General features: G+C 34.9%; 1 protein-coding gene across 1 annotated transcript; it reads left to right on the top strand.

The window, feature by feature from the left end:
- The first annotated feature begins 1,177 nt into the window (after positions 1-1,177).
- On the top strand, positions 1,178-22,079 carry LOC118182514 (uncharacterized). The gene is made up of 3 exons (XM_035351867.2): positions 1,178-1,558; positions 13,404-13,650; positions 21,211-22,079. The coding sequence occupies exons 1-3, from the start codon at positions 1,487-1,489 to the stop codon at positions 21,426-21,428; spliced, it is 537 nt and encodes a 178-aa protein (XP_035207758.1). The 5' UTR covers positions 1,178-1,486; the 3' UTR covers positions 21,429-22,079.

The raw sequence follows: 22,079 nt of genomic DNA, 5'->3' as shown, positions 1-22,079 counted from the left end.
GTATATACGCTTTTGTTACAGCTGGTTGCGATAAAAAAAGGGAGGTGCACAACTAGATGTTACAACAGTCTCATAGATAAGATTTCAATGTTCTAAGGCTAATTATTTTTGAGGTGTGTGAGTTACATACGATTTTCGAAATTTTTCGCCATTAGAATACTTACTTTACTTCATACAAGAAAGTATAAAGAACGCATTCTTCCCGACACGATAATTGTTTCCGATCACGTGTGTCTGTAAATAAGTGTCTAAAAGATGAAGGCTGTTCTAACCTCCCAGTTAATCATACGTACTCTTAAAAAGACAATGCATTTGATGCTGTGTAAAATACTTTTGTATGGAGATGGTCAGGTCTTAAGAGAAACATGCGATCGTATGCTGTGAAGGAACCTCTTGGTTTTGGACGACGGATACATCTGGAGAAGTAGCTATAAACATAATTGCGATAAGTCAATAAAAGCCTTTGTTAATATTTGATTAAAAATACTTTTTTGTAAGAAACATCTAACGTTGCATAAAATTCTGTCGAATGGATTTGATCGAAATATGATCGCATGTTGTGGAGAAGCGATTCTCTTTGGCCATTATGTCTAGAGTGTACTTGGAGACATAACTGCGGTGAAAAGCTTTTGCTAAGTTGATTAAAACATCTGGTGTGAAATTAAATTTCAAAGCATAAAGTTCTTTTCACGGCCATGCAATTTATTTGCAAATGAATGCGTTATTTCTGCTGTTTTATATTTGTTGAAACAAAGTTTTGCAAAAGTTTTTTGTATTCATGAACATAACATCGAATAAAATATTCAAAGTTGTAAAGTAACAACAAAATGGCTGCCACTTTAGCTTTGCATCAGTTTTATTGAATTGAATAAGCGGACAGCCAAGTTGGCGATTATTTTATAATTTCGTCAAAATGATGACTAAGAACCTCTAAAACACATTTACTGAATAAATATATGTTCATCAGAACTCGTTCTGCAAAAAAATTAGATATTTTCATCATCTCTTAAAGCGTTAAATACATGTTTAATTTGCCAAAAAATCTGCTAGCAATAAAATCTGCATTTTGAGTAGTTTTGATATACGTACAACGTGTTTGTACAGGGAAAATAACTAATTTATTTAAGTACATTAATTATTTTAATACATAATAATAGAAGATGAGTAAAACGTTAGAAACATCTCATAGCTTCTGGAACGGCAAATTCTTGCAGACGATACAACTTCTGTTTTAAAAGTTAACTCTGTGTTAACATATGCTGTTTTTTTGCTTTAAAATATACTATGATTTTGAACAGATGTGGTAGAACGTGGGCAGTGACCATAAAATCGATTTCTCGTTGTGTCTATACGAAATGAAAAGCTGTATTTCTTTCAAAATTACTTTGCCGCGTCATTTTATCTTACAAAGCATCGGTTAATTCTAGGCACATCAGATGTTATACTATTAGAAATCGAAGTCAGATTTAAATTCTACTCATCAGTGATGGCTCGAGAAAAAATGTTTGAACCTGCATTTCAAAAAGCTTTTACTGAAGCTATTCATAAAGAAAATAAAGTAAGTAACTTTATTCTTGTTTTTTTATTTGCAGTATGATATCGATAATCTATATTGATGTTGTTTTTGAAAAATATTTTCCTCTTTCACGTTATGCCTGTGTTAGAGTCAAATTTATGCAGTAATATAAGGGAGTTATATTGCAAGTAAATGGTAGTACTTCTTTGTTAACACGGCCACCGCATATGCACTTGGCAATGGATAATATCTTTGCTTCTGGCTTCAACTACTAAGAGTTCTAACCAGTAATTAATCACTATAACAGATGCAATTATTATTTATAAAACTAGAGGTGTATGTTATAAAATACACCACTGCCGGAGGTGCCTTTTTTTTTTTTTTTTTTTTTATATATATATATATAGCGGCCATTGATTATTTACATTTGAAACAGCAGACTGTTGCCCATCTATAGAAACTTAGCTTCGCAACAACAAAGATATCGCCTTCATTTATTATTGCAAATTAAATCTTGCTTAATCCTTTCCGAAATTTTTTCGAGGAAATAAGTGTTTAAGATTTACTTCGTAATTTTTAATATAGATATTTTGAGTTTTTATCTATTTTTGCCTTCTCGCGAAGCGAGAACTGAATTAATTGAATGAGAAATACTCAATCGTCTGTGAAAAACATTTTTGTTTTGTTTGCTTAATTTCTTTTATACATCATCCTAGCTTTATTATAGTATTTGAATAGAGCATGTGGCAACGATTAGATAATTCTATTTTTTAAATGATATAAATTTTGTGCATTATGAGTTATAATATGAATGAAACAAAATACTGTTATGTGAATCTAGCGCCAGAGTGTCCCTATGGTAAACAAATACTAGAGTGAATTTTAAAGAATGCATTTATTCTATTGCGGTTTATGCGCTGTAGGCGAAGTAGATTTAATTCAATCCAATAAGTTTAAATGAAATGCAAGAAAAAATGCGCATAATTTAATATTCCGTACAAGGAAGTCATGTGGTGTGCACATCAGAATTTTTTAATTTTAAGAATAATTTTTTTATGCTCTGTTCTTAAGTTGTAAGAAGAAAATGCATCTTTTTGTGATATTTAACGATGCACATATTGAGTTTCGATGTGCTTACGTCTAATAAATGTGTTTTATTAAACAACTTGAGTCTTTAATGAATCGTTATTGACTTTGGAGTATTTTTGAGAGGCAACTATTTGTCAATGATGTAGCAAACCGCTACAAATATATCTGTGCCGGCGAAAAAAGCAGATATACGATGATCTAGAATTATTAAACGTTATTATTTATTCTACATATAACTGTTTTTAAAAAAGTACAATTTTAAACAATTAAAAGTTTTATATGTATTATAGATAAGTTGATATATTTATTAATAATATAATATTATATACAATGAGAATATAATATTACTAAAGAGAATATAATACTACTGAGAATATAATATTACTAATTAATTGTAATTTAAAAATTATTAATTTTAAATATATTTTCCAGAAATCAATCAAACTAAAAACTGAAATTTTCCGGAAAATCTTGTTTGGAGACCATTTGGCGCCCCTCTGCGAGCGGCGCCCGGGGCATCATACACCCCCTTGCCCCCCCTTCGCTACGCCACTGAAAGTTATATTGATAAAAACCGTCTCGTCCTTAATTTTTGCACACCAGTGTATATTACCCAATGAGCACAAAGCAAGCTGTTATTTGGATGTTCTTTAGTTATTTCGTTCATCTTGTCCTGAGTTGTGTGAGTACACGTGCCTTCGGGAAATACTAGTTTTAGAAATTATCATCTTTTGTTATGTCTGCGACAAATGTGAAATACTCGTGTACGTTTCAAAAATCGTACACAGTTGACTTTCCTTCCATTATTTCCTCAAGGAAATGTAATAAATTTGCGATGTGTACCGTCTGTCGTTGCGATTTTTCGATTTCGCATGTTCGGATGTTCTCAAACATGCGCGTACACAAAACACAAGGACAACATGAGTTGTTTTGGAAAAAAAAAAAAAAAACGAAAAATTAAATTTTTCTTCGGAAACAAAGGACCAAAAAGTTATTAATGCAGAATGTCTGTTTTCTGGAGCATAACCTGCCACTGAATGCATCGGAACATGCTGCAGCTTTATTTAGAAAAATGTTTCTAGATAGTGAAATCGCTATGAAATACTCAAGTGCAAAAACCAAAACAGGTGCAATTGTTAAAGAAATGGGTTTGAAAAATAAATCTTCAGTTAATGATTGCATTAAAACAGCTCCATTCTGCCTCTCTACGGGAGGAAGCAATAATACCGATTCAAAACTGTTTCCAATTGTTGTTTCTTTTTTTAATACAGAGTCTTCAGAAATTGAGTGCAGTTTACTTTCTGCCCCCACTTTATAAAGACATTTGACAAGCTTTAATATAGCACAGCTAATTATTAAAACTTTAAAGAAAATGCAGTCCCTCTGGATAATAGCTTAGCATTTGGTGCCGATAATGCACCAGTATTGGTAGGCTTGAAGACTGGTGTTGCAGGCATCTTAAGAAAGGAAAATTCAGATTTGCAGATTATGAGGTGCATCTGTTACCTCTTAAATTTAGCAGCTGAAAAAAGGGCAGCCTCATTACCAATAAATGTGGATGAACGCATTGTTGATATTTATTATTATTGTGATAGGTTTTTCTCTGAGAATTGTATGTAGCCATTTTTTTTGCGTTCAATAAAATTTTTATGCTGTGTTTTGTTTTGAACCTGATGTCACAACCCAGGTTTTGCATAGCGGTTTCGGCCACTACACCACAGCAGTAAATATTAAAAGTTGGTGGCAGCTTTTAGGGATTGTTTCTGAGAGTAAATTTAGGAACGGACTTTTTCGCCTGTGAACTTGAGTTTTATGTAAACAGTCAAGACTTTTTTCTCTTCAAGAACGATCTAATTTTGCGTGCAAGGACAGTTCGCGTGGTGAAGCCTCCTCAGTGACAAGTGACAGTGTGTCAGAAGGGAACGCCGGAGGAAGCGTGATCTAGTGCCGCAAAATAGTGAAATTTCCCTGAAGAATATCCAAGTAGTGCCAGGAGAGTCAATCGAAGGCGTCTTCAAAATTGGTGAGTACCATTTTTGTGATTTTGGAGAGGTTATGCCAGTTATTCGAGACTAGGCTTATTTTGGATATAGAGCAGGAAAAGGTTGCCTCTTAATTAGCATTTTTTAATATACGCTTTGTTTGTAGGCATAGGTATTATCATTAAATGTTGTAAGGCAATTTGTGCTCAGAATTGTTAGGGAATTATTCAGTTTTGGAGAGATAGACCTGTTGTTGTTGTTTTTGTGTTATTGTATTCCGAGGTAGGTTATTTTTCTTTAATTTTCCATAATGGGTGAGTTTATGAGGAAATTTACTAAAGCTCTGCTATTGGAGTTAGCGGAGGAGTTTGAAACAAATGTGTCTCAGGCAAATAGAGTAAGAGAAATTAGGCAGGCTATTCTAAATGCCGAGGACTATGAAGAAGAAGCTGCGAAAGAATACGCGGCAAGAATTTGGGCTGCGGCTGAGCAGAGAAAAGCAGAAGAAATAACCGAACAAGAGAGAGCAGAACGGGAGCGGGAGCGAGTTTTTGAATTGGAAAGGTTAAAACCGATGAATGTGGTTCAGACTAATAGCCTAGCTTCCACGGTTTCGAAAGTTGAACAATCTAGAGAAAAAAAGGTTAATTTGAAAGATCTAGTACCGCGTTTTGAAACGAGTAATATAGATACTTCATTATTCTTTATGCTATTTGAGAAACAAGCTCAAAAAGAGAAGGTTAATGAGATTGATTGGGTCTCGCAATTAATTCCTTTATTACCTTACGATGTAGCCCAGTTAATAGTGAAAGAACCAGCGGATAAAGGGGATGATTATCAGCATGTTAAGAACTTACTCATGCAGAGATTCAAGCTTAGTTCTTGGGCACTAAAAACAAAATTTGAAGAACATTCTAGAAAAAACGGAATGTTATGGGTGGATTTAGTGTATGAATTGAGAGTGTATTTAGGGAATTGGTTGGTTTCAGTAGAAGTTCAAGATTTTGAAAGTCTTAAGGAACTTATGCTCACTGAGCAAATTAAGCGGCGAGTCCCTCTAGAAATAAGAGAGCACTACTTAGACAATTGCGAAGAATTTAAAACAGCTTCCATTTTAGCAGAGAAATGCGACAAGTATGAGGCTTTGCAAAGAGATATGAGGAAGTTAGAACAGACAGCGGGGTTAAAGAAACCATTTGAGAAAGATAGAGAGCGGTATATAAATTCTAACTGTAGTTCTAATCAGAAAAGTAGTGGTCATCAAAGAATTAAATCAGAGGAGCATAGAAAAGTGGAGGCTCCTAAAAAAAAGCAAGTTTTCAATGAAGCAGGTTTCGAGAAACAGCGGAAAATAAGGTGTTACCAATGTGGAAAGGACGGACATATCCGACCTAACTGTCCATCGCTGGAAAAGAATAAGGCTAATCTGGTGAATAATCTAGGAACGGAGAGTTTAGGAAAATATTTTGAGCCGTATTTCAAGAAAGCAGTAATTAATGGGATAGAGAGAGAGAATATCTGAGAGATACTGGAGCTGGTATAGATCTGTGTAATAGTACTTGGATTAATACTAATGACTTATTAGGGGAAACTGTATGGATGAAACAGCCTTTGGACACAGAATGTAAATGTTTACCTTTGGCGAAAGTAAGCAATGAAGGTGATTTTGGTGCGGTCACCACAAAGGCAGCGGTTACTCCGGTAGAGTTAGATAAAGAGTACTATTTGTTAGGGAATAAAACTGCACAGTTGATTGAGGAAATTAGGGAACGACCTGTTCTCTTGAATGTTGCGGAGACTCCTAGTCAGGCGCATGCGCGCAGGAGTTTAGAGAGAGAGACTACAGAAGACTTAGATTCCAGATCGGAAGAAGAGAAAGAGATAGAAATTGAAAGGGTCGTTAAAAATGAGCATTCGGAAGGAGGTTAACCAGTAATACGGAGGAGGACATTAAAATTCCAGACATCAGTTTAGAAGAAAGGACTATTCTTGCGGATGTTTCGCCAGCAGAATTCTCGGAAGCACAAGCAACAGAAACTCATGATAATGTTCAACACCAAACAAAATTTATTATATCGCATACTTGAAGGAACACAAGATCTGCAGAGTTCGATGTTCGAAAAACCCACTTCTATCAAGACGTTTTCTTCTGAGAAATTGCTTCCAAATAACCTTGCTGTAAAAATGATGTTCAATTATAATGCTGAATGAAATGCATATGCTATATGGCGTGCAATGTATAAGGAGACATTACCAGCTATTGGCGAGTTTTCTTTGGATGAACTGACAAATCATAAAGTCCGGAAAAAGAAATTGGGATCTCATCCAAATATAGTTGTAAATGTTGAAGAGTGTCCTATCTCAGTGATTGATTATTCGAGATCAGATCTACAGACAGCAGGAATTTTAGCATATGAAGTACATGGAGGAGCCAATCCTTTTTATTCTGTAAACTGTTGTTTGAAAAATGATTTTGTAGTGTTTTGGAATTATATTTTTGTAGATTTAAATTTTTTTGCATAGTGTGTTTCATTTTCAAAATGGTTAGAATCAAATGTTTAAGTATTAGCATTGTGTAAAATTTGAGGAATATGCTTTGTATAAGGCATACATTAGGAGTATTTTAAATTATTTTTGTTGTATTTATGCGGTTATGTTATCTAGAAATAAGTGCAGGGTAATGTAACTGGCTTCTCTATTATCACTTAAATAGTTACCACTTGTGTTTTGAAAGCAGTGAAATGTATTTAGAATTTTTCCTTAAATAGTCAAGAAAATTTCTTTATGAGGGGAGGAGTTGTGATAGGTTTTTCTCTGAGAATTGCATGTAGCCATTTTTTTTTTTTTTTTTTTTTTTGCGTTCAATAAAATTTTTATGCTGTGTTTTGTTTTGAACCTGATGTCACAACCCAGGTTTTGCATAGCGGTTTCGGCCACTACACCACAGCAGTAAATATTAAAAGAACTTACATCTGAGTTTTTTAGCAAGTTCGGAATTAAGGTGTATCATTCTTCTGTGTGTCACGCTCAAAGCAATTCTGTTGAAAGGTTGCATTCCACCTTGAAAAGGGTATTGAAGGCTTTGTACTTGGAAAGCGGGAAGGACTGGGAAGAATGTTTGCCATGTGCTTTGTTCGCCCTCAGAACTGTTAGCCATGAGAGCACAGGTTTTAGTCCCTGCGAGTTAGTAAATGGAAAAAAATTGAGAATGCCTCAAAGGATTGTGTATGAAAACTGGTTAGAGGAAGAAAGTCACTGTGGCAGACCCCACTGTGGTTGAGTATGTTCTAGACTTAATAAACAGATTAAAGAAGTGTCAGTAGCTGGCTGTAGAGAGGATGAAAGAGTGTCAGAGTAAAAGGAAACTCTGGTATGATCGCAACGCTGTTACGAGAAGGTTTAAGGTCGGAGATCTCGTGCTTGTTTTAGCCACGTCTAAACCACACAAAATGGCTCTGAACTGGATAGAGCCAGGTAAAGTAACTAGTGTGATTTCTGAAACCAATTATACGGTAGAGATTCCAGGGTTAGCATAGCAGTTTCAGCCACTACACCACATTATCTTGAAAGGAGTTCTAAAAAAAAGAAAAAATTGAAACAGTTCCAACAGCTGCATAACAGCAGTTTACAATTAGAAAACTTGGATGAAGTTATAAAATCAGCTAGGATTGACACCTAGTGGAGTTTAATTGGAAAACTGAAAGGTGCTGATAGAATTTTAAAATATAGTGAACTGTCTAGAATTATGTTGGCCATCTTGATAGTTCCATAGTAATGCAGAGTGTGACAGGAATTTTCAGTGTTGTTGCGAAAACGAGGACTAAATTTAGATTTAATATTAGTGATGACACATTAAAAAACTTTTTATTAGCGAAAGCACACCTACGTGGCAATTGCTATGAACAAAATTATGAAGTTTCTTAACGAATGCAAAATCGGCCATTTAAAACATTGAAACATTTACATTTGAAACAGCAGACTATTGCCCATCTATAGAAACTTAGCTTCGCAACAACAAAGATATCGCCTTCATTTATTATTGCAAATTAAATCTTGCTTAATCCTTTCCGAAATTTTTTCGAGGAAATAAGTGTTTAAGATTTACTTCGTAATTTTTAATATAGATATTTTGAGTTTTTATCTATTTTTGCCTTCTTGCGAAGCGAGAACTGAATTAATTGAATGAGAAATACTCAATCGTCTGTGAAAAACATTTTTGTTTTGTTTGCTTAATTTCTTTTATACATCATCCTAGCTTTATTATAGTATTTGAATAGAGCATGTGGCAACGATTAGATAATTCTATTTTTTAAATGATATAAATTTTGTGCATTATGAGTTATAATATGAATGAAACAAAATACTGTTATGTGAATCTAGCGCCAGAGTGTCCCTATGGTAAACAAATACTAGAGTGAATTTTAAAGAATGCATTTATTCTATTGCGGTTTATGCGCTGTAGGCGAAGTAGATTTAATTCAATCCAATAAGTTTAAATGAAATGCAAGAAAAAATGCGCATAATTTAATATTCCGTACAAGGAAGTCATGTGGTGTGCACATCAGAATTTTTTAATTTTAAGAATAATTTTTTTATGCTCTGTTCTTAAGTTGTAAGAAGAAAATGCATCTTTTTGTGATATTTAACGATGCACATATTGAGTTTCGATGTGCTTACGTCTAATAAATGTGTTTTATTAAACAACTTGAGTCTTTAATGAATCGTTATTGACTTTGGAGTATTTTTGAGAGGCAACTATTTGTCAATGATGTAGCAAACCGCTACAAATATATCTGTGCCGGCGAAAAAAGCAGATATACGATGATCTAGAATTATTAAACGTTATTATTTATTCTACATATAACTGTTTTTAAAAAAGTACAATTTTAAACAATTAAAAGTTTTATATGTATTATAGATAAGTTGATATATTTATTAATAATATAATATTATATACAATGAGAATATAATATTACTAAAGAGAATATAATACTACTGAGAATATAATATTACTAATTAATTGTAATTTAAAAATTATTAATTTTAAATATATTTTCCAGAAATCAATCAAACTAAAAACTGAAATTTTCCGGAAAATCTTGTTTGGAGACCATTTGGCGCCCCTCTGCGAGCGGCGCCCGGAGCATCATACACCCCCTTGCCCCCCCTTCGCTACGCCACTGGCCAGCAGCAGTCGATATGAATGAGTATCTGTATACAAGTAATGCCGATATATCGCGTGGAGCGCGACCTTTCCATCTCATGATAAAAGGCCCAGAGGGCACATGACAGTAGTAGAGTCCGAGCGGGCAAATTAAAAGTCATAGGCGAGAGAGAGAAAGGGGGGTGATAATGCATCACAGGCCAAGACAAAGCGAACAAGTGGAAAAGGTTAGGTTATTTAATTATGGCAAAGCCTCGAGGGCTATCTGCCTAAGAGGAGGGATGCCTTCGTGGAGGACTTTCTAAGGGAAACTGGCTAGTATACACGTTACACATGGGGAAAACCACGAAAACACCCATGCTGCCAGCCCGTTCGCGGGATTCGAACCTTGGACCGAACTACCAGTGTTCAGCAACTTTACCGCTCGGCCGTGAACAAGTGGAAAAGATCAGACTGAGCGGTGAGAAAGTGAAGCTGAACTGCATGTATGCGCTGCACTAAGCAGGAATAAGGACAGGTTATGACAAATAAAATATGAGATACAAATTAATTCATCAAAATTACATGCACGCATATAAATACAAATGTCTAAAGAACAGATGATACAATACATTAAACAGTCAAAATGTAAGTAGTTATATACAGTTAAATATCAAATGAGATACAAAAATTTTATAAAGCACAAAAATAAAAATAAGATGCAATACGAATTGAAAACAATAATTGCAGTAGCTGAAAGTACAATGTAAAATTAAGTAGGGAAATTTGATCGCGGGTGAGGTGGGCCGCGAGTGGTCAAATATCAGAGTTTTCCGTGAGAAAAACGCAAGTTAAAACATTGAGCTCCTTGAAGTGTTCACAGTTTCTCCCATAAAAAAGTTATCGTTCATCTTATGCGGCTACTCTTCAACCGTCTCGAATTTTAGGTCCCTATGAAGTGTATTATTTGAGACCAGGTAATGTGCATTAGTCATAATCCTCAGAAGCTTATTCTGGGTGATCTGCAGTTTCTGAAGATCTCTTTTCCGGGCTGAAGCCCAGGCAGGCGACGCGTAAGCAAAAATCGGCCTAATAATGGCAATGTAAATGTGCCTTTTGCGGCGTAAGTCCGATTTCGAGTTTGCATCCAACAGTGGTGTCAGCCTTTGAATGACTCCTACAGTTTTCCTTCTTACATACTTTATGGGCTCAGACCATTTCAAGTTTTCAGTGTACTTAATTCCAAGATAGGTTGCTTTTGTAACTAAAGGAACATCCATGTTGAAAAGCTTAAGTTTGGTAGCTGGAAGAGTTCTGGAGTTTTTCTTCTTTTGATAATTAACAGTTGAGATTTATCAGCGTTAATTACCACTCTCCATTTTGTGCAACAATGCTCAGGGTGCAGCGTGAAGTTCTGGAGTTTGTCAACTGCAAGATCTTGACTAGCTGACTTCACAGCAACTACTGTTTCGTCCGCGTAGCAGCCCAGGAAGAAATTATGGTCCGCGCTGATTTTGGGTATGTCAGCCATGTAGAAAAGGTAGATAACGGGTCCCAAATAGACCCCTGGGGGACGCCAGCATGAATTATCTTACTCTCGGGAGAGTCTGTTGACAAAAAATCTGCGTCCTTTAAGAAACGAGTGTAGAATGAGTATTATAGCTCTCTACTGAAATTTACGCTGATAAGTTTGAAAATTAGCCTATCATGCCAGAAGCGGTCGAAGGCTTTTCCCACGTCTATGCTAGACGTAGGGAAAGACATGAGTAAGGCAACATTCTGTCGATTGTGAAGGGCACCGCCTATAAACTTGTTTAATCTGACTAATTGCTTGGTAGTGGAAAGTGACTTACAGAACCCAAATTGTTCCACTGGGAGTTTATTCATATGAGGTTGAAGCCTATTAAGTATTCTTCTTTCGAGAATCTCCCCCAAACCGGGGAGCAAGCTGATCGGCCTATATCCCTTAAGTTTCTTCAGATCCTTGCCTGGCTTAGGTAAGACGATCATTTTTACGACCTTCCATTGTCTCGGAAAATAAGTGTTATACAGACATGCGTTAATAATTCCAGTGAGTCTTGAAATTATTCCAGGAGGTAACCATTTAATAGCAACATTGTTGATTTCATCAAAGCCAGGAGCCTTTCTGTTAAGTAACTTTTTAATGATATCGTTTACTTCGTTGGGTGAGGTGAACTCTATATTAGCATCTATTTTAAGAGTGTCAAGCCATTGTTTTACACAGTACCTGACATCATAGACGAAGTCAAAGTCACAAGGACTTATGTTAGGTTTAAATTGAGCTTCAAAGTGCTCAGCAAGGACGGAAACTTTATCCAGATTCGTTAAAGCAATTTTGTTATTGACTCAAATAGGTTTATTCACAGTAGGTTTATTCTTGAGTCGTTTAATAAAAGACCAAAAGTCATTGTTCGGTTCATTGAAACTAGTGATTTTGTCATCCCAAAGCTCTTTTCGGTGAGTGACAATCATTTTCTTAATGCATCTAGTGAGCTTATTTAATCTTTTCTTAGTGTTTGGGTCCCAGGTTAAGTGGAAATGCTTTCTAAGTTTGTTGCGCTCTTTGATTTGTTGCCTGATGTACGTCGGCAGCTTATCTGGAAAATGTTCACTGGGTATTTTTCTAGTCACCTTATTGTACGCTTCTTGAATTTTCATAGTGAGTTGGTAAACAGCAACATCAATGTCCTGAGTGAGACTATTGAACACAGACGGGTTTTCACTAAGAAACTGATTGAAAAGTTTCCAGTCAGTAATTTTGTGATAATCATTTTCTAAGTTCGTGTCGAGGGTGGCGATGACAGGGAAGTGGTCCGAGTCTAATTCATGCAGAACTTCCAGATAAATAGGAATGGTAGTAGTAGTTAGGAAAACGTTTAAGATATCGCCTCTTCCAGGAATATCCAGAAGGTAGGTGAATTCTGTTGTCGAAGGTAGACAGGGCACCTGTTGATATCTTCAAACAAATTCTCTCCGTTGCGGTTTGTTTTCCTACAGAACCATTCAGTGTTCTTCACGTTTAGATCACCCACGAGTATGACCTGCTTGTTTAAATCAAGAACATTATTGAGCGTCCTTTTTCAGTTAACGGGCTCTGTGGCGGATTATAGAAGGCGGTGAAGTAAATACTTTCATAATAAGGTAAGAGAACCGAAATGGTGAGCGAATGATAACACACACCTGACCGTTCAGGCAGGAGGCAGGATATGAATGAGAGTAGCGAAGGTAAATGAGACATTGAGGTTGGAGATACCTAACTAGTGCGAGCTATGTGATTGGTCAGAGCACTATTATGGGTGAGGTAAACCTGAAATACAAATTTGCATTTAACAATGTTAAATTTTTACACACACAGTTAAGAATATTACAAAGTCCTAAAGCTTTGCAAGAATGACGAAGTCCTTTCTGTGTAAGTAGTTGAAAAATCAAAGTTGAAAAATAGTAATCATAAATATGTACAGACTGCTGTAAGTGTAATAGTAGTTGCATAAATTTAAAAAAAAGTAGTTACTGACATTTTTGTGAAAGAAATTAATATCAGTGTTCTAATAGTGTAAAATAGGCCTAGGAGCCAAATCTTTTCAAAGTGATAAGAACCAAATGGATATTGAATTGTTCTAAAACCACGAACATTTTTTATATTTGGTGCTAGATACGCGTACAGTGGCACTTAGTGCATGGCCGGAAACCCACCGAAGAGTCGTGTCTCTGGGATGATGAACCAGATGACGATGATGAAGACTTTGTTCCAGAAAAAGAGACTGAACCAGTTAGCGAAGCATCTTCAGAAATCAAGAGGCAGTTGCCACCCATTCTCGAAGACGAGACACCAGAAATCGTTGAACTTCCGAAACCTATGAAACCTGTTCCAACTAAAGTGAAAAGGCGCCTTTATAAAGGTAAGTTGTAGTTGGGAATAATGCAATTAAATTTAAATTAACTAATAATTAAATCATGATGGAGGAATTAATGTCGGAATTTATGCTGCTACTATTATTGCAAGTAAAACTGTTAACTTTTTGAATTATGGTGACAGGAAAACAATCTGCGATTATAGGTTCTGTTTTAATAGATGTATACTCAACACTGCTCAGGTTAATAAAAGCCCCAATAGTGATGTTAAATATTAAAAGGTTTGGTATTAATTCCTTTTCATAATGCACTTTTCGATATTTTTCGATAGATAAACTAGCTGTTTCTGAATCAAGAAAAATCTGATGTGTACGCCACTTGACTTCCTTGTGCGGAATATTAAATTATACGCATTTTTTCGTGCATTTCATTTAAACTTATTTTCCCGAATTTCATTGGAGATACATTTCTCATTCAATTAATTCAGTTCTCACTTCGCGACAAGACAAAAATACACGAAACCTCAAAATATCTTTATTAAAATTAAAAAATACAGAAAAATATAACACACCAAATAAATTAAAACAACTAAAAAAAATTATAATTAAAATTAGAGTTTCTACGCAAAAACAAGCAATTCGGCCAACGTGGAAGAAGGTAGATTTTTTTTGGTGCACAAAACTAAAAGTTTACTTTCGATCCCACTCGCCAAAAAGACACTGAAGGTGCAGAAACAGAGTTAATTCACTATTCTGCTAAGTTTCAAATGTAAACAAATATGGCTGCTATGGTAGGAAAAAATTAGGCTTAGCCGTACTTTTAAACAACTTTTAAATTGTTGATAATTCTACATCTATTGCATGCAGATTAAGTAAAGGCATAAAAATCGTAACCGGAAGATAAGCACAATATAATTCAATCATTTTTAAAGCAAAAAAATGCACAATTTACCAACATATAAGAATAAAAGAAAAACTGACTTCACGGAGCCGAGTAACAGAGTGGGTATATGTATACACATTTGGTGAGTCCGATTGGAACCAAAAAAAGAGGTGCACAACTAAATGTACGTACTGAGGCTACTCGTTTTTGAGGTATGCGAGGTACATGCACACGTACATACGTACAACTGCGCAAAAAAAGGGGACATTCTATATCTCCCAATCCATTGGGCCGATTGACGAAATTCAACCTGCGCTTTACATGTCTCGAAAACGTGACTTAGGGTATGTATTAGATTTATATATAGCATTGTTACATAGGGATTTCGACATAAAATCGAAATTTTTCTGAAATGACATGTTAAATATTTTCCATAGTTTGATTCTACGACTCAAATTATGCCCAATTGTCAAGTTTTGTAAAAATCGCATGAGTCTTTTTTAAAAAATTAGCTCTCAAAATTTTAGATTCTCAGTGTTAATTCAATTTGGTATATATTTATTAATCCCTCTTCTTTTATTAAACTTACTGATTGTTCCTTTCATATTTCAAAATTTATGTTCATTCCAAATAAAGTTCGCCAATTTTTATGATTTATTTTTAAAATTTGTATTTTTAAATCATTTTTATTAATATTTTGAAAAAAATTTTGATTTATAAACTATACAATTTTTGCCGTAATATTTCGAAAAAAATTTTGATTTATAAACTATAAATCACATTTTTTTTCCAAATATTTTAACAGTTTTTACCATCATATTAAAGTAGATGTATTTCTAATCATACCTGCAAAAAATTATACTTTTTTATTCAAAATTTTCTAAGATATACGTGAATTTACATTTTGGCGCGTTTTGAAGTTTGACGTATTTATTATAAGCGATAACAACGAAAATGTGGTTAGCGCACTCTGTTAAAATTATTTGAAAGTATGATGTATGAACGATGATTTTTTTTCCTCCCGCGGACAATGGAAGAAAGGAAAGGAAAATAAGAAGTTCGCCAAGTGAATTATTCTTGGCGCAAACTAAAAAAAAAAAAAAAAATTAAAAAGGCACCAAGATAAATTTTTGAATTTCTCCGTAAATTTCGCGCCAGATTTTACAAAATTAAATTTTAGACATAATTTGAGTCGTAGAATCGAGATATGGAAAAAAAATTGGTATGTTATTTCAGAAAAAGTCCGATTTTGAGTCATACCTCTGTTAGAATGATGCTATATACACTGACTACCAATAAGTATTTGAACACCCCTGATAGAAAAGAAAAACTAACTTTATTCAAAATCAATAGTTGGTAGAGCCTCCACGAGAGGTAATTACAGCGTGGACCCTCCGGGGCATACTTTCCACAAGTCTTTGTATGACAGCTAGTGGTATTTACTTCCACTCGACTTGGAGAAGACATAGGAGTTCCTTCACCGATTTTGCACATGTAGTGCACCCCTGAATTCGGCGATGCAACTCGTCCCAGAGGTTCTCGATAGGGTTCAGGTCTTGACTCTGGGCAGGCCAGTCCATTCGATGAACTCCATTGGTACCATACCAAGCCTTGGTTAACGTCGAAACATGACAACTGGCATTGTCGTCCTGAAAGTAACAGGGGTCCAACCCGTAAAACTGCCACAACGTAGGAAGCACATTGTCATCCCAAATAGTGCAGTAGGCATCGGAGTTGAGCTTACCATGAATGGGGACCAAGGGTCCCAGCTCATACCAGGAGAAACACCCCCAGACCATAATTCCACCTCCGCCGAACTTGACTGTCGGCACAATGCATTCTGGCAGGAGACGTTCTCCAGGTAGACGCCAAACCCAGACCCTGCCATCCGAACGGTAAAGGGTGAACCTTGATTCGTCACTCCAAAGAACCCGTTTCCACTGATTTACGGTCCGATTTCGATGTGTTTTGCACCACATTAACCGAGCAGCGCGGTTGGACTTTGTGATCAAAGGCTTATGGGCAGCAGCACGACCATGAAAACCAAGCAGATGTGCTTCCTTACGGATGGTATTCATTGAAACAATACTTCCGAATGCCTGTTGAAACTCCTCGCGGATGAGGGCCATCAGTTGGGTGCGGTTCTTCCGAATTTATCTGGACAGCACTCGTCGGTCTCTATCTCCCAGTTTCGTTGGTCTGCCGACTCGGGGCACATTCCGACAATCACCGCTCACCTTCCACTTCTTAATCACATAGGCCACTGTCGATTTTGGGTACTTCAGATCGCTAGATATGTCCCTAAGGATCGGCCACAGTTGTGATACCCGATAATTATATCTTTCTCGAAATTAGAGAGCTCCGAACTGCGAGGCATCTTGCATGCGACTAAAGCTGATGCTGTTTCCTACACGATATATACCGGCGGTGTCCGTGACATACCTTGGACCTACATATCGTCATTTGCATAGGTGTCCAAATACTTATTGGTAGTCGGTGTATAACTCTAATACAGAGTTCGGACGGTCCTTAAGGCTGCATTCAGACGGCTGAGTAAAGGGCATAAAATCCGGGAGTTTCGTTCACACCTGCGAGATGGGTCTAAGCTGTGGCCAATGAGAGAAGCTAAATAATTATATAAATCTAATACATATCCTAAGCCTCGCTTTCGAGATATGAACGCAGTTTGAATTTCGTCAATCGGTCCAGTAGAAAGGTAGATACGGAACTGGCTCTCTCTCTTTTTTTTTTTTTTTTTTTTTCCGCGGTGTACGTAGACAGATGTCACAAAAATATCTGTTTTGAATCCATTTTAAATCCTTTTTGAAACCTGTTTTGGGAAGAAAGATTCCTTTATTCTGTCCTTACGTTACCCAAAAACATCGATAAATTAATTGCATTCTTTAGCGGTCAAAATGGATATTTTCGTTAAAATATAACACCCGAATATTTTTGCGAATACAATACTTCCTTTACTTCGTACAAGGAAGTAAAAAAAACAGGAGCTGTATGTTATTATTTTATTCTAAAAACTAGATTTTTTGTCCATTAACCATGACTTGGAGCAATCGCATTCCGGAAGAATAGCAGACTTCTTATTTTGTAAATGCATATTACACTTAAGAAATGCGTTTGCAAAAAATATGTAGTATAGAGTGGCCATAGAAAAACTTCCATTTCCGATACATGAACAGCTAGTGGCCAATTGAAATATGAAATATTCACAAAATTTTATCCTTCGTCTTTAATGATCGTAATTCCAATCCAATTATTCCTAACTCCTTGAGAATTCTAATAATATCTTTATTTTTCAGTTTTTATTATTATTCCACAGGTAATATTTTATTATTATTCGAACCTACCTCTGATAGCCCTTGATATAAATAGAGTTTTATTCAAAATCTACGCCAAATTAACCCTGCCTTTTTTGCATAATCTAAAATTTAGCATTGTCACTTTTTCTTCCAGTTTTGTCTTTTAGACCTTTTGATTGTTTAATAAAGTCGATAAGCCTAAAATTGTTATATATCATTAATTTTACACCTTCTTAATATTTTTGAATTAAAAAATCTATCGAAGATAATGCAGTTTATTGCAATAATGTCTAAAAATTTTGTGGAAATAAGCCATTTATAGTTTCGATTAAGTATACACAATTTCCTTCTATTTTCTTGATTTTTTATATGATACTTAGGTTAAGTTAGGCCTAGCCAACCCATATTATTGTATGGAGGACTTATAAAATCTAATATATGAATTAAATTATATAAAATTATATAAAATCTAAATTAAATTATTGTAAGAAACGCTTAGAACTTCAAAATTTTGTAGTTCACATCTTGAATAAAATGATACTCAAAAAGTAAAAATCATCCGACTCATTTATCCATGCTGTTTCTTCAGTGTATATATAAGATAAATGTATATATAAGGTTTCTTTTTAGTTAGTAAATTTTTATTTATTTCAGTATTACGTATGATTGATTTTCGAAAATTTCATCTGTAATGAAAGTAAGAGTATATTTTTCGTAGTTTATTTTCATTTTCCCAAGAGAGAATTCAAGTCAAGTCCACCAGAACCCGGATCTGGTATTTCATATTTTTGAGAGAAATCTAATTTATGCTTGAGTCCCAAGCTCCACTACTTCGTTGTATAACTGATTCTCAATTTTACCATAACATTTATTATGATTAAGTTATTATTATTAACATTATTATTATTATTATTATTAACATTAACATTTTTATTTACTTCTGTACATTTAATTTTAATTATTCATTATTTGTTGTTTTATTAATTATTTTATCGATTTATATATTTTTGTTCGTGGTTTTTTTAATGGCTCTTCAAAGGGTTTTCACACTTCTAATTTTAGAAAATAAATCCTGAACGCCAACAACATTTAGAAAATATTTAAACAACATACATATTTGAAAAAGCTTGTCTTATATTTGTTCGTTTCTTTATTAATTTTAACATATTTCCATACATAAATTTATATTAGATAATGAGTGTGAACGGTTTTCTTTTAAATGTGTTTAAAATAATTGAAAGACAGAAGGCAACAGTAAGCGTGGAAGTGCTTAAATGACTTGAGGTTCATATTGTTTAGGAATGCGCATATGTAGACTTTGTAGACTTTCTTATCTACACATGTTCTGCTATGTAGAAAAACAATTACAACCCACCAAGGTTGTGACTGTTTGTAGACTATCCCAAGTAACAGAGACACTAAAGTGGTAAAGTTGTATTCATAATAGTTTATTATATTTTGTGAGTTTCAAGGAAATATTTTCAAACACTGCCGAAAAAGTCTCCCCGAATTAAGAAAATCTCATTCTACTTGAGAAAACTACTGATTCAGTTTTATGTTTTGCATTTATAGGAATTGCTACAAAGTAAGAAAGCCCGTTAAATCCTAGTAGTGTTGATAACTAACTTCTTGTGCATAGCATTATTTCTTTATATATATTTTTTTGAGCATAAACTTGCGTAGGGCAGTACTTTAACATGTGTTAAATAAATGAAGGCTACCGCTCCTCGTTTTATTCCGTTCGCAAGGGAACCAGATTGTCAGTTGAAGTCTGTGAGAACTTCGGTAGGGTGTTCGCACCGGAGTTTGAGTTACCGTTTCGTTTCGTTACGTAGCTGAATAATACTGTTTAGTTTCTGCCATTAAAAGCACGTTACATCGCGTAATAGGAGGAATCAACTTATAATTGGTTAGCAAGTCTGATATTAATCATTCTGAAGAAAAAGACAGAAGTATCAAATTAGCCATATGCGGTAAAACAAATTTTCCTCTACGCATTTAGCTTTTCTAAGAATCAAACCTAATAAAAAGCTAATTACTGAAGCGCATTTGCAAATAATTGGTAGAATTTGGTATCGTAAAAAAATGTGTAATATTTCAAAAAAGTTTATAAAAAATTAGTAAAAATTCGTATTTATTATGTCGAAGCATCATCTTCATTCAAAATTATATTCTTTCTGAATAACCAAATGTACTTCACACAGTTAGTGTATGAGGTATTTCTCCCGCCTTCTTAGCATGCCTTTGTGGTGCAGTGGTCAGCACGCTTTGGTGCGTGCTCGAGAAGTCAGTCCGGCGAGGGAACTGCTCGAGTCCCGGCGAGGGAACTGCTCATTTTTCATCTCTCCTGCTTAAAAAAAAAAAAAAAAAAAAAAAAAAAAAAAAAAAAAAAAGAAGTAGCTAATTTCTCTACAGTGGCGCTCGAACTAAAAGGTGGTTAATGATGATGCTTCACCACCAGGATTTGGCGACTAGGTTCCAGAAACTCCAGTCGCCCTTTAAAAGGGGAGTATATAAGATATTTCTCCTGCCTTCGTTGTGTGGTGGCCTGCAAGCTGGGCGCGTATCCATAGGTCCGCGGTTCGATTCCCGGCGAATGCGTTTGCTCATTTTCAAGTCTCTTGCATTCAAATAATCCTAATGTCTCTACAAACTTTACTTATTAAAATTTCTTGTCGCACATTACATATGCTCAATGTATGATCCTTTTGACATGCTGCATATGCATTCCATTTGTAATGCATTTCAATCCACTCCCGTTGAAGTGATCTCCGATGTCACTGGTACTGCGGCATGAAGAATGAGGCTTTTTTTTATCAATGTCAAAATACAACGACAGTACAAAAAAAAAAAAAAAAAAAAAAAAAAAAAAAAACATAACTTAAGAAAAGAAAAATTCGCAAGGATTGAGGTACGGAGAATCAAAGAAGGATTATCATTCGCCTTTTTGGACTAAATATCTTTCTCAACTGGATTCGTTTTTTGGACTAGATATCTTGTCTCGAAAAGATTTAACGTAGAGCATCTGTACGTGATTACCTACGTTTATCATGAAAATTGTCCAATTTTCTTATCAGACGTAGAGGAAAAAGAAAATTGGATAATTGAAAGTTTAATATATCATAAGTAAATATGTGCTCATGAAAATTTTGTTTTCTGCTGTAACAATTTATAACAGGATGATTCTTCTAGATTGTAGTACTTGTGTTACTTATTGCATAAAAACTAAAGCTGTTTAACTTTTTACGATATACTTTTCAACAGAGATTCATTATGCTTTAGATTTAAAAATTCCCTAATGTAGAAAAAGCAAAGTTAAGTTTTTGCTAGGACCTATTCAATGATTCTCCCTAGAAGACTTTCAACTAGTACTCTTTTGATGTGCATACTACAGCTTCTTATTTTTATCAGGTCTGAGTCACTATGGCGCAGGAAGAGCTGACTATCTGAGGGAACGCTACAAAGAGTTACCAGAACAGAAATTCTATTTTCCCATCTGTTCATCTTGGGAATACGGATGGACATACGGGCAAGAACATGTTCTGGAAGGACCAACGCATGGTCGCAGACAAATAATACGGACATCGTTCTTTCGTCCGAATGATCCTCAACTTAAACCCCGGGACTGATGAAGGAACAGCTTATGAGAATTTACGCTTTTGTATCTATTTAAAAACCTCGGATATTCCTTTACTTTAACATGCCATTGATGTAGACAAATCCATATCCTCGTACATGAGATGCAGCTTAAATTTTAAAAGGAATGTTTCATCAGTAATTTTTTTGGATTATCCCAATTGTCTTTCATAATTTCCATTAATTCGACACTTAATTAAACTTTATTCTTTTCACATAAACGGATTTGTTTAATATTATGTGCGGAGCCGGGACAAGGGGGAAGCAAACTTGTCTTGTCTCAGGTGAACATTTCGAAGGAGCGCTAAATAGCTATAGAAGTTTAAAAATTCATTTTAAAAATAAATTATGATTATTAACTTTAGAATACATCAAGACGTATCAAAAGAATTGTGTGATCTGCAAAAGATTTCTCTGCGTAATGCACTCAGAGAAAAATTAATCAAATAAATTTATTCTAAAATGTGCTGAATACTGTAGAGCAGGAGTTCTCCACCGGTGGTACGCAAGAGAAAAATATGTGGTACGCAAAGAAGCAAAGTATTTTTAACTATTAAATTCAAAAATTAAAACCCCAACATCCTGATTGAGGTTTTTCACTAACACTCATAAATTTTTGCGTTCTGAGCTTTGTTCAAAGTCAA

The sequence above is a fragment of the Stegodyphus dumicola genome, chromosome 1 (genome assembly GCF_044657685.1).
Source record: "Stegodyphus dumicola isolate Sdum_Otavi_A_Nest chromosome 1, ASM4465768v1".
In the NCBI taxonomy this organism is placed as follows: domain Eukaryota; kingdom Metazoa; phylum Arthropoda; class Arachnida; order Araneae; family Eresidae; genus Stegodyphus; species Stegodyphus dumicola.
This window is presented reverse-complemented; position numbering and strand designations above follow the sequence as displayed.

Excerpts from the sequence above, each read along its gene's own strand:
- LOC118182514 (XM_035351867.2), top strand. The coding sequence starts at position 1,487 with ATGGCTCGAGAAAAAATGTTTGAACCTGCATTTCAAAAAGCTTTTACT. Across the intron at positions 1,559-13,403 it reads CTATTCATAAAGAAAATAAA|ATACGCGTACAGTGGCACTT; the intron begins GTAAGTAACTTT and ends ATTTGGTGCTAG. Across the intron at positions 13,651-21,210 it reads GAAAAGGCGCCTTTATAAAG|GTCTGAGTCACTATGGCGCA; the intron begins GTAAGTTGTAGT and ends TATTTTTATCAG.